This window comes from Pristiophorus japonicus, chromosome 15, assembly GCF_044704955.1.
Source record: "Pristiophorus japonicus isolate sPriJap1 chromosome 15, sPriJap1.hap1, whole genome shotgun sequence".
Classification (NCBI taxonomy): Eukaryota; Metazoa; Chordata; class Chondrichthyes; family Pristiophoridae; genus Pristiophorus; species Pristiophorus japonicus.
In genome coordinates this window covers 1,504,868-1,517,426 of record NC_091991.1, presented here as the reverse complement: position 1 = coordinate 1,517,426, position 12,559 = coordinate 1,504,868, and the positions used below count along the sequence as shown (strand labels likewise).

At 49.1% G+C, this 12,559-nt stretch overlaps 1 protein-coding gene across 1 annotated transcript in view; it reads right to left on the bottom strand.

The window, feature by feature from the left end:
- Positions 1-12,559, bottom strand: part of glt8d2 (glycosyltransferase 8 domain containing 2) — a 59,750-nt gene that overhangs the window by 35,115 nt on the left and 12,076 nt on the right. Inside the window, exon 3 of the mRNA XM_070900042.1 lies at positions 4,020-4,112. Within this exon, the coding sequence (XP_070756143.1) occupies positions 4,020-4,112 (93 nt within the window). The remainder of the gene's footprint in view (positions 1-4,019; positions 4,113-12,559) is intronic.

The window sequence follows — 12,559 nt, the reverse complement described above, 5'->3', positions numbered from 1 at the left end:
CGGCCCATCGCTCCGTGACAGGGTTTATGCTCCACACCAGACCCTCCCATCCAACATCATCTAACCCAATCCCCATATCCTTCTATTCCTTTCTCCCTCCTGTGTTTATCCAGCCTCCCCTTAAATACATCGATACTATTCGCCTCAATCCCTCCCTGTGGCAGCGAGTTCCACATTCTCACCACTCTCTGGGTAAAGAGCTTTCTCCTGAATTCCCCATTGGATTTATTAGTGATGATCGTATATTTATGACCCCCAGTTTTAGATTTCCCCCACAAGTGGAAACATCTTCTCTACGTCTTCCCTGTCAAATCCTTTCATCATCTTAAAGGCCTCTATTAGGTCATTGTAATGTATTTGCTGCAGGGGTTCTTTGCTTAACAATTCATAGTCATTGCTATTAACTAGTTGGTTTATTAGCAAAGGTTTAACAATCACACTACACATTACCGGTTTATCCACCAGGCTCACAACCATCTGCCCCATCGTGGATCCCCCGAACCCAACTGGCTGGGGTTTTATTGAGTCTTGTGAACATCACGTGACTGGCTAAGCCACTCCCAACTCAACAGCTCGACAACTATTTTAAGTAAAACTATAAATCAAGTGAAACTATAAAAGGGGGCACTAGAACCGGCAAATTCACAAATTAAACTTTGAACATTAAACAAATCAAATTAAAATTTAGTTCCCGGGGGTGATGATGCACTCCAGTCCATCTGGCGCCCACCTCTCGCGGAAGGCCGCGAGCGTACCGGTGGACACCGCGAGCTCCATCTCCAGGGACACCCTGGCTCGGGTGTAACCGCGGAAGAGAGGCAGGCAGTCGGGCTGAACTACCCCCTCGACCGCCCGCTGCCTGGACCGGCTGATGGCCCCCTTGGCCAGGCCCAGGAGCAGTCCTACGAGGAGGCCCTCAACAGGTCTACAAACCTGTGACAGTCACCCCTCGGCCTTCTCTTCCCGAGAGAAAGAACCCCCAGCTTGTCCAGTCTTCCCTGATAGTTATAACCTCGAAGTTCCAGAATTATTTACTGGAGTTTTATTCTTCCACTCTCCCCCACAAAAAAAGAGGAACTTAAAACAGCCGGACTCCGCGGGTATACCGCCCACTGCGGAAATCGAGCCATGCAGACCAAGGTTGCGGCTTCAATTCCTTTTCTACGCAGAGTTAGCGAGCAGGGGTGAGAGAAACACAACTGAGCTCAGTGACCTCGGGCTGGAGGTGAGACTTGGCTGCAGTGCCCCGTCACTCCATCCCATCCCCCGCTAACCTGCCGACACTCATCAGGACACGGCATTGTGGAAACATCTTCTCCAAGTATACTCTATCAAACCCCTTCAAAATCTTAATGACCTCTTATCTAGAGAAGGGCGCTCCAACCTGTTCAGTCTTCCCTGAGAGCTGTGGTCTCTCAGCCCTGGTGCCAACCTGCTAAATAATTTTTGCACTTTCTCCAGATGTTTTAGTTAAGAACTAATTATTCCCATCCAGGATTGATTCAGGGTTTTCCGGGAGATTGACCTTGTTCTGGAATTTCCAGGAAGAATCACATCAGTCACGCGAAGAGACAAGAGAAGCTGGGATTGTTCTCCTTGGAGTGGAAAAGGTTGAGGGGAGATTTAATAGAGGTGTTCAAAATCATGAGGGATAAGGAGAAACTGTATTAACTGGCAGGAGGGTCAGGGAGTAACCACGGACACAGAGGGGGGAGGGGAGAATGTTTTTACGCAGTGAGTTGTTGTGATCGGGAACGCGCTAGGTCAGAGGGCGGTGGGAGCAGATTCAATAGTAACCTTCTAAAGTGAATGGATAAATATTTAAAGGGTAAAATTTGTTGGGCCATGGGTAGCGAGCAGGGGGGCGGGACTAACTGGATAGGAACTAAAGCAAAGAGCTGTCACAGGCACGATGTGCCGAAGAGCTTCCTTTGTGCTGTTTGATTCTATAAATTCTTAATTATTGACTTGACGGCAATGTCTCTGTAGTTTGCTGATATTCCAACTATTTTTCCGGTTTTGATACAAACAGCCACTTCAGGTGAGGTTTCAAGGACAGATTGGATAGGCTGGGGTTGTTTTCTTTAGAACAGAGGAGGCTGAGGGGAGACCTGATTGAGGTGTATAAAATTATGAGGGGCCTGGATAGAGTGGATAGGAAGGACCTATTTCCCTTAGCAGAGGGGTCAACAACCAGGGGGCATAGATTTAAAGTAATTGGGGGGAGGTTTAGAGGGGATTTGAGGGGAAATGTCTTCACCCAGAGGGTGGTGGGGGTCTGGAACTCACGGCCTGAAAGGGTGGTGGAGGCAGAAACCCTCACCACATTTAAACAGTAGCTGGATGTGTACCTGAAGTGCCGTAACCTACAGGGCTACGGACCCAGAGCTGGAAAGTGGGATTAGGCTGGGTAGCTCTTTGTTGGCCGGCATGGACATGATGGGCCGAATGGCCTCCTTCTGTGCTGTAAACGTCTATGATTCTGTGATGCAAGATTTCCTGACAATCTCCACAAGTTTCAGAAATAATTTGTTAATCTTTTACCTTTCTTTAACCCAGGGTTTTTCCCACCGCTCCTGGAGGTTTCTGCGAGGTATGATTCCCCAGGTGCCCAGCACCTTCCTATAGCTTGCCCAGGTGCCAATTCTGAATGTGTAAATCCCAATAGCGTTTAAAAAATAATTAATTCATGGGCTGTGGGCGTCGTTGGCAAGGCCGGCATTTATTGCCCGTCCCTAACTGCCCTTCAGGTGGTGAGCCACCTTCCTGAACCGCTGCAGTCCGTGTGGTGAAGTTACTTGTGATATCTTTAAGGCACCACTAACAAGCACACACACACAAGATAACTTCTTAACAAGAACTGTGTCACATGACCTTGCCACATGATCTTTTGTTGTTATTACATGAGTGGTCCACTAGGTGGAGCTCTGTTACAATACTCCCACAGTGCTGTTAGGGAGGGAGTTCCAGGATTGTGACCCAGCGACGATGAAGGAACGGCCGATATATTTCCAAGTCGGGATGGTGTGTGACTGGGAGGGGAACGTGGAGGTGGTGGTGTTCCCATGTTAGCAGATAATTCATTCAAGGAGGGTTTTGTAGTAGTCCATTAGTCACTTGACACACACACACGTTACTTCTAATTGAGATCCTATCTGTTTTTTCCTGTTCCCCAGCCTAGAGGCACTGAGGCTAAGTGTGACACTGAACTGCTGCCCTGCTTAACGTGACACGGGCTGGAGGTGGGACCTGTGACCTTCCCAGGAACATTAGGAACAGGAGGAGGACATTCGGCCCCTCGAGCCTGTTACACAGGAACAGGAGGAGGCCATTCAGCCCCTCGAGCCTGTTACACAGGAACAGGAGGAGGCCATTCAGCCCCTCGAGCCTGTTACACAGGAACAGGAGGAGGACATTCAGCCCCTCGAGCCTGTTACACAGGAACAGGAGGAGGCCATTCGGCCCCTCGAGCATGTTACACAGGAACAGGAGGAGGACATTCAGCCCCTCGAGCCTGTTACACAGGAACAGGAGGAGGCCATTCGGCCCCTCGAGCCTGTTACACAGGAACAGGAGGAGGCCATTCGGCCCCTCGAGCATGTTACACAGGAACAGGAGGAGGCCATTCGGCCCCTCGAGCCTCCTCCTCCATCCAATTCGACCATGCCTGACCTGCACCTCAACTCAATTTTCCCGCCTTCAGTTCCACCTGAGAGCAGACGGGGCCTCGGTTTACCGTCTGATCTGAAAGACGGCACCTCTGACATTGCAGCACTCCCCCAGTACAGCACAAGGAATGTTAGACTAGATTTTTGTGCTCAGGTCCCTGGAGTGGGACTTGAACCCACGACCTTCTGACTCCGAGGTGAGGGTGCTGCCCACTGAGCCCCGGCTGACATCAAGTCATGTAACCCATCTAAATGTCAAATTGCCTCAAATCAGTTTTGTAATATATCCTTCCAATATATACGCCCAGAATCCAATAGGAACCGCTCCCCGGACAATACGGGATCGCTCACCTGATATCTCCTCGTTGAACGGCATGTTGTGAAATTTGTTATACAGAACCAGGCAAAATGTCAGAATGACCAGGAACAGCAGGCCCTGATTAACTAGAGAAACAACATCAGTGGGTATACAGAACAAAACAGGACACGTAAACGTTAAATATCTGTTGTGAGAATAGCAAACCCAATAAGAACAAGCAGCGCCTCACAAGTAAAACAAAGCTCATTATAATAAATCATGCACTTCATAAAAACAGTGAAATAGTAAACCAACTTTCATATTTCTTGAACTTGGTATCTTATTGATGTCTTTAAGTTGCAATGCATTTTAACCAATCAGAATACAGGAGGTAAACTGTGAAAGCACCTCCAGTATACCAGGATATTGGGCCAGGAGCCGAGATTTCCTGATTGGCCGATCTTAATACCAATGGTAGCTTTGGGACACTGCCAACATAAGAACATAAGAAATAGGAGCAGGAGTCGGCCATTCAGCCCCTCGAGTCTGCTCCGCCATTCAATAAGATCATGGCTGATCTGATCATGGACTCAGCTCCACTTCCCTGCCCGCTCCCCATAACCCTTTATTCCCTTATCACTCAAAAATCTGTCTATCTCCACCTTAAATATATTCAATGACCCAGCCTCCACAGCTCTCTGGGGCAGAGAATTCCACAGATTTACAACCCTCTGAGAGAAGAAATTTCTCCTCATCTCAGTTTTAAATGAGCGGCCCCTTATTCTGAGACTATGTCCCCTAGTTTTAGTTTCCCCTATGAGTGGAAATATCCTCTCTGCATCCACCTTGTCGAGCTCCCTCATTATCTTATATGTTTTCAATAAGATCACCTCTCATTCTTCTGAACTCCAATAGACACAACCTACTCAATCTTTATTCATAAGGCAACTTCCTATCTCCAGAATCCTGTACAGTTGCAGCAGGACTTCTCTGCTTTTATATTCTATCCCCCTTGCAATAAAGGCCAACATTCCATTGGCCTTCCTGATCACTTGCTGTACCTGCATACTCACTTTTTGTGTTTCATGCACAAGGGCCCCCAGGTCCCTCTGTACTGCAGCACTTTGCAATTTTTCTCCATTTAAATAATAATTTGCTTTTCTATTATTTCTGCCAAAGTGGATAACCTCACATTTTCCCACATTTATACTACATCTGCTAAATGTTTGCCCACTCACTTAGCCTGTCTATATCCCTTTGCAGATTGTTTGTGTCCTCCTTACAACTTGCTTTCCCACCCAGCTTTGTATCATCAGCAAACTTGGCTGCATTACACTCGGTCCCTTCATCCAAGTGATCCAACATTAAAATAACTCCAATAGGCTCCGGAGTCACTCAGTATTTTCTGATAGCAACAACAACTTGCGTACGAAAGCATGGGTCTTACACTAAACATCCGTAAGACAAAGGTCCTCCACCAGCCTGTCCTCGCCGCACAGCACTGCCCCCCAGTCATCAAGATCCACGGCACAGCCCTGGACAACGTGGACCACTTCCCATACCTCGGGAGCCTCTTATCAACAAAAGAAGACATTGATGCAGAGATTCAACATCACCTCCAGTGCATCAGCGCAGCCTTCGGCCGCCTGAGGAAAAGGGTGTTTGAAGACCAGGCCCTCAAATCTACCACCAAGCTCATGGTCTACAGGGCTGTAGTAATACCTGCCCTCCTGTATGGCTCAGAGACATGGACCATGTACAGTAGATGATACGTCCTTACTACACAGTATAAATGCACACGAGGCCCATGCTTGAGAGAAGGTCAGTCTGTGACCTGTCCTTTATTCCTTAGCACTCAAGTGATGAAGGTGGGTGGAGCTTCCCCTTTTATACCTGAAGGTCCAGGTTAGGAGTGTCTCCCACCTTGTGGTCAGTGTTCTCACGGTGTACAACTTAGGTCAGTTTATACATGGGTTACAATGCTGGTTGAATACATGACATCACCTCCCCCCCCAAAGTCTTATTGGGATCACAGGTTGAGTCTCTCTGGTGGTTTACGCTCCCTTGTAGAGCGCCTGAGTTGGGGCTCCAGTTGTTGGGCGCTGGCCTGAGTGTCTGCTGTTTGCGGTGCCTCAGGACTGTCTGGACTGCCCACAGTGACTGGGCTCTCCTCCCTTTGGTTCCTGTGTTCGGTCACCTGTGGTGGAGTGAACTCTATATCGTGTTCTTCCTCTGCTTCTTCTATGGGGTTGCTGAACCTCCTTTTTGTTTGATCCACATGTTTGCGGCAGATTTGTCCATTGGTAAGTTTAACTACCAGAATCCTATTTCCCTCTTTGGCAACCACAGTGCCTGCGAGCCATTTGGGCCCTGCAGCGTAGTTGAGGACAAAAACAGGGTCATTTACATCAATACATCGCGCCCTCGCATTCCTGTCATGGTAGTGATATTGTGACTGGCGCCTGCTCTCGACAATTTCTTCCATGGTGGGGTGCATAAGGGATAATCGGGTTTTGAGCGTCCTTTTCATTAGTAGCTCTGCGGGTGGAACCCCTGTGAGCGAGTGTGGTCGGAATCTATAGGCCAACAGGAGGCGTGATAAGCGGGTTTGTAGGGAACCCCCTTGGAATCTGAGCATCCCCTGTTTGATTATCTGCACTGCTCATTCTGCCTGGCCGTTTGAGGCCGGCTTGAATGGTGCCGTTCTAACATGGTTAATTCCATTGCCTGCCATGAAGTCCTGGAATTCAGTGCTTGTGAAGCACGGGCCATTGTCACTGACCAAGATGTCCGGTAGACCATGGGCGGCGAACATTGCCCGTAGACTTTCTACCGTGGCAGAGGATGTGCTTGAATTTAAAATGTCACACTCGATCCATTTGGAGTAGGCGTCTACTACAACCAAAAACATTTTCCCCATGAAAGGACCTGCGTAGTCCACATGGATGCGTGACCAAGGCTTGGTGGGCCATGGCCAGGGGCTAAGGGGGGCTTCCCTGGGCGCATGGCCCAGCTGGGCACACGTGTTGCACCTGCGAACACAAAGTTCCAGATCTGCGTCTATCCCTGGCCACCAAACGTGTGACCTGGCAATTGCCTTCATCGTGACAATGCCCGGGTGCCCATTGTGGAGTTCTCTGATGAACACCTCTCTGCCCATCTGGGGCATGACTACGCGGTTTCCCCACAGTAGGCAATCGGCCTGAATCGAGAGTTCACCCTTGCGCCTGTGAAATGGTTTAAATTTCTCATGGCATGCCCTGTACGTGGCTGCCCAGTCCCCATTCAGGACATATTTCTTGACTAGAGACAATAGTGGGTCTCTATTTGTCCAGACTTTAATCTGACGGGCTGTCACGGGTGAGCCTTCACTTCCGAAAGCTTCAACAGCCATGACCATCTCAGCAGAATGCTCGGTTGCCCCCTCAGTGGTGGCTAGTGGGAGCCTGCTGAGTGCATCGGCACAGTTTTCAGTGCCCGGTCTGTGCCGAATTGTGTAGTCATAGGCAGCTAACGTGAGTGCCCACCTCTGTATGCGGGCTGATGCGTTTGCATTTATGGCCTTGTTGTCGGCCAAAAGGGACGTTAGGGGTTTGTGATCTGTCTCCAGCTCAAATTTCCTGCCAAACATGTACTGGTGCATTTTCTTTACCGCATATACACATGCGAGCGCCTCCTTTTCTACCATCCCGTAGCCCCTTTCTGCCTGGGACAGACTCCTGGAGGCATAAGCTACCGGCTGTAACTGACCCTTGGCATTGACATGCTGCAACACACACCCGACACCATAGGATGACGCATCGCACGTTAACACAAGTTTCTTACATGGGTCATATAGCGTTAACAGATTGTTGGAACATAACAGATTGCGTGCTCTATTAAAAGCCCTTTCCTGGCTGTCCCCCCAGACCCATTCGCGACCTTTGCGTAGGAGCACGTGTAGCGGCTCTAGCAGCGTGCTCAATTTGGGAAGAAAGTTACCAAAATAGTTCAGGAGCCCCAGGAACGAACGCAGCTCCGTCGTGTTACGGGGTCTGGGTGCTCTCTGGATCGCTTCCGTCTTGGAAGCAGTGGGGCTGATCCCGTCTGCTGCTACCCTCATCCCCAGGAATTCTACCTCTGGAGCTAGGAAGACACACTTCGCCTTTTTCAGTCGCAGCCCTACCTGGTACAGTCTGCGTAGCACCTCCTCCAGATTGTGGAGGTGTTCTTCAGTATCGTAACCCGTGATGAGGATGTCGTCCTGAAAAACCACCGTCCCTGGAATCGACTTGAGGAGGCTTTCCATATTTCGTTGGAAGATCGCGGCGGCCGAGCGAATCCCGAACGGACATCTGTTGTACTCAAACAACCCCTTGTGTGTCGTGATGGTGGTCAGCTTCTTCGACTCACTCGCCAGCTCCTGGGTCATGTAAGCTGAGGTCAGGTCCAAATTTGAAAAAAGTTTGCCACCGGATAGCTTCGCAAAGAGGTCCTCCGCTCTTGGTAGCGGGTACTGGTCTTGGAGTGACACCCGATTGATGGTGGCCTTGTAATCGCCACATATCCTGACCGACCCATTCGCCTTGAGCACCGGCACAATCGGGCTCGCCCAGTCACTGAATTCGACTGGCGAGATGATGCCTTCCCTCAGCAGGCGGTCCAATTCGCATTCTATCTTTTCCCGCATCACGTACGGCACCGCTCTGGCCTTGTGGTGTACTGGCCTGGCGTCCGGGTTTACATGAATCACTACCTTGGCCCCCATGAAAGTGCCAATGCCGGGTTGAAATAATGAGTCAAATTTGTCCAGGATCTGTGAGCATGATACTCGCTCCACAGAGGAAATTGCATTGACATCGCCCCATTTCCAGTTCATGACAGCAAGCCAACTCCTCCCCAGTAGTGCGGGACCATCCCCAGAGTGGCAACCTGTTCTCCTAATCTTTGTGGGTCATGACTACCGTGGCGCTGCCTAGCACCGGAATGATCTGCTTTGTGCAAGTCCGTAGCTGTAATCGGCGATAATTTTGGCCTCCTGGCCTTGGATGCCCACAATTTTTCGAACTGTTTGATACCCATCAGGGACTGGCTGGCACCCATGTCTAACTCCATTGATACTGGGATGCCATTGAGGAGCACTTTCATCATTATCGGTGGCGTCCTGGTGTATGAACTGTATATGTGCTCCACATGAACTCGCTGAACTTCAGCTTCCAGCGATTTCCCCCAGAGTCCATTTCTGCAATTTCTGCAGGTATTTTGCTCATCTCTGCAAACTCCGGCTGAATGTGTACCTCCACGCCTCCAGCATGAGTTGTGGTTTGAAACAAAAGGTCCCTTGCCAGTCGATCGTCCCTGACTGCCCCTGTTATTGTCCTTGACTGCACCATTAACAGGTGTTGATGGCCCCATTACTGGCCGCATTGTCCCTTGCAATGGCGTGAATCGCTGTTCAGCTTGCCATTGTCTCTGTCGAACTCCCCCTCTGGGTTCGACTACATGTTGGGGCATGCCCGACTGCCCTTGTCTGCCTGGAGAACTGTGTGCTGCTTTAACAATGTTGAATCTCTGTCCCAACCATTCCTTAACACAGTACCTCTCGTCTGTTCTGCTAGTGGCCATGCTCGCGTGGTTTAAATCCCAGTTTCTTGTCGCCATTGATACGTCCTTACTATACAGTATAAATGCACACAAGGCCCATGCTTGAGAGGTCAGTCTGTGACCTGTCCTTTATTCCTTAGCACTCAAGTGATGAAGGTGGGTGGAGTTTCCCCTTTTATACCTGAAGGTCCAGGTTAGGAGTGTCTCCCACCTAGTGGTCAGTGTTCTCACAGTGTACAACTTAGGTCAGTTTATACATGGGTTACAATGCTGGTTGAATACATGACAGTAGACACCTCAAGTTGCTGGAGAAATACCACCAACGATGTCTCCGCAAGATCCTACAAATCCGCTGGGAGGACAGACGCACCAACATCAGCGTCCTCGATCAGGGCAACATCCCCAGCATTGAAGCACTGACCACACTTGATCAGCTCCGTTGGGCAGGCCACATTGTTTGCATGCCAGACACGAGACTCCCAAAGCAAGCGCTCTGTGCTTGAGCTCCTTCACGGCAAACGAGCCAAAGATGGGCATTGGAAACGTTACAGGGACACCCTCAAAACCTCCCTGATAAAATGCAAATCCACACCGACACCTGGGAGTCCCTGGCCAATGACTGTCCTAAGTGGAGGAAGTTCATCTGGGAGGGTGCTGAGCACCTCGAGTCTCGTCGCCGAGAGCATGCAGAAACCAAGGGCAGGCAGCGGAAAGAGCGTGCGGCAAACCAGTCCCACCCTCCCCTTCCCTCAACGACTGTCTGTCCCACCTGTGACAGGGACCGTGGCTCTTGTATTGGACTGTTCAGCCACCTAAGGACTCACTTCAGGAGTGAAAGTAAGTCTTCCTCGATTCCGAGGGGCTGCCTATGATGATGATTAATGTAATAAAATGTCCCAAGGTACTTCACAGGAGGTTATCAAAAATTTGACACAGAGCTAGGGGATATTAGGGCAGGTGGCCAAAAGCTTGATTAAAGGAGGTAGGTTTTAAGGAGCGTCTTAAAAGGAGAGAGGTAGAGAGGTAAAGAGGTTTAGGGAAAAAGACTTTAAAAAGACTTGGATTTATAAAGCGCCTTTTCATGACCACCGGATGTCCCAAAGCGCTTTACGGCCAATGAAGTACTTTTGGAGTGTAGTCACTGTTGTAATGTGGGAAACGCGGCAGTCAATTTACGCACAGCAAGCTCCCACAAACAGTGATGTGATAATGACCCAGATAATCTGTTTTAGTGATGTTGATTGAGGGATAAATATTGGCCCCAGGACACCGGGGATAACTCCCCTGCTCTTCTTCAAAATAGTGCCCTGGGATCTTTTACATCCACCGGAGAAATCAGACGGGACATCCCTCAGCGCTCCCTGAGCACTGCACCTAGATTTTTTTGTACTCAAGTCCCTGGAGTGGGACTTGAACCCACAACCTTCTGACTCAGAGGCCCACTGAGCCACTGAGAGAACTCCAGAGCTTGGGACTCTGGCAGTTGATGGCATGGCCGCCAATGGTGGAGCGATTAAATCCGGGGATGCACAAGGGTCCCGAATTGGAGGAGCGCAGAGATCTCGGGGGTGTTTGTAGGGCTGGAGAGCGGTGTAGTGCATTGTGATGTGGGGTGGTCAGATGAGGGGTCGGGCAAAAAGCTCGGCTCAGGTGGAATTTTACTGAGTAAGGCCCAGGCAGACCACCACAGGAAACAACCAATCAGAATCCAGACAGCTCTTTTACATAGATTCACATGAAGATTAATATGGAAACAGGCCGTTCAGCCCTTCCCATCCATGTTGGTGTTAACCAGCAGTGGTCTAATCCTGTGTGCCTGCCCAGTCCCAATATCTCTTTATCCCCCTATTGCTTCAACCACCTATCTAACCTGTTACATAGGTTTACATTGGATTATCGAATATACGGCACAGAAACTGTCCATTGGGCACAACCAGTCCATGCCGGCGTTTATGCTCCACTCGAGCCTCCTCCCATCTTTCCTCATTTAAATCTATCAGCGTAACCCTCTATTCCCTTCTCCCCCATATGTTTATCCAACCTCCTCTTAAATACATCGATACTATTCGCCTCAACCCCTCCCTGTGGCAGCGAGTTCCACATTCTCACCGCTCTCTGGGTAAAGAAGTTCCTCCTGAATTCCCCATTGGATTTCTGGATGACTATCTTATATTGATGGCCTCTAGTTAAGCTCTTCCCCACAAATGGAAACACTCTCTCTGTATCCACTCCATCAAAACCTTTCATCATTTTAAAGACATTCCTTTTTCAAGAGAAAAGGGACCCAGCGTGTTCATCCTTTCCTGATGTGTATACCCTCGCATTTCTGGTATCACCTTTGTAAATGATTTTAGCACCCTCCCCAGTGCCTCTATATAACCTATTCTTCAATGTTGACAAAAGGCTCCCTGGAATGGTTCAGGATTCTTTCGCCACTTTTTCAGGGAAAAGAATCAGGACATAAAAAGGGGTCGGGTTTACTCTGGGCATAATCGGCAATCTGCGCGCAAATTCCCCTAGTTTTCAGAATTGAAATTTTTGCTCAAGTTCCTGCTCAAACTTATTTGCATATCGCCGACTGTAAAATCTTCCATGAACCAGGGCAATGGGGCAGCGTTCTCAGAATGCAATCGTTTTATTTTTTGCGTTGGGAAATATTCCTGGCCAGTTTTTTAAATACAGCTGAAATGGGTTTATCATTAAAAAATTAACTTTTCTAAATCAGCGTGTCTGGTCCACCACCTGTGAGTTTAAATAACTGAAAATTACTTTAAAAAAATCATTAAAAACACATTTACTGGTTTTGTTGCTGTACATTAGCCAGCTTCTTTGTAAAGTATGAAAGTGCGTAAGGCCCACTGAGTATTTACTGAGGCGTACGAAAGCATGGGCCTTACACTAAACATCCATAAGACAAACGTTAGCGGCCTCGACCAGGCCAACATCCCCAGCATCGAAGCACTGACCACACTCGACCAGCTCTGCTGGGCAGGCCACATTGTCCGCATGC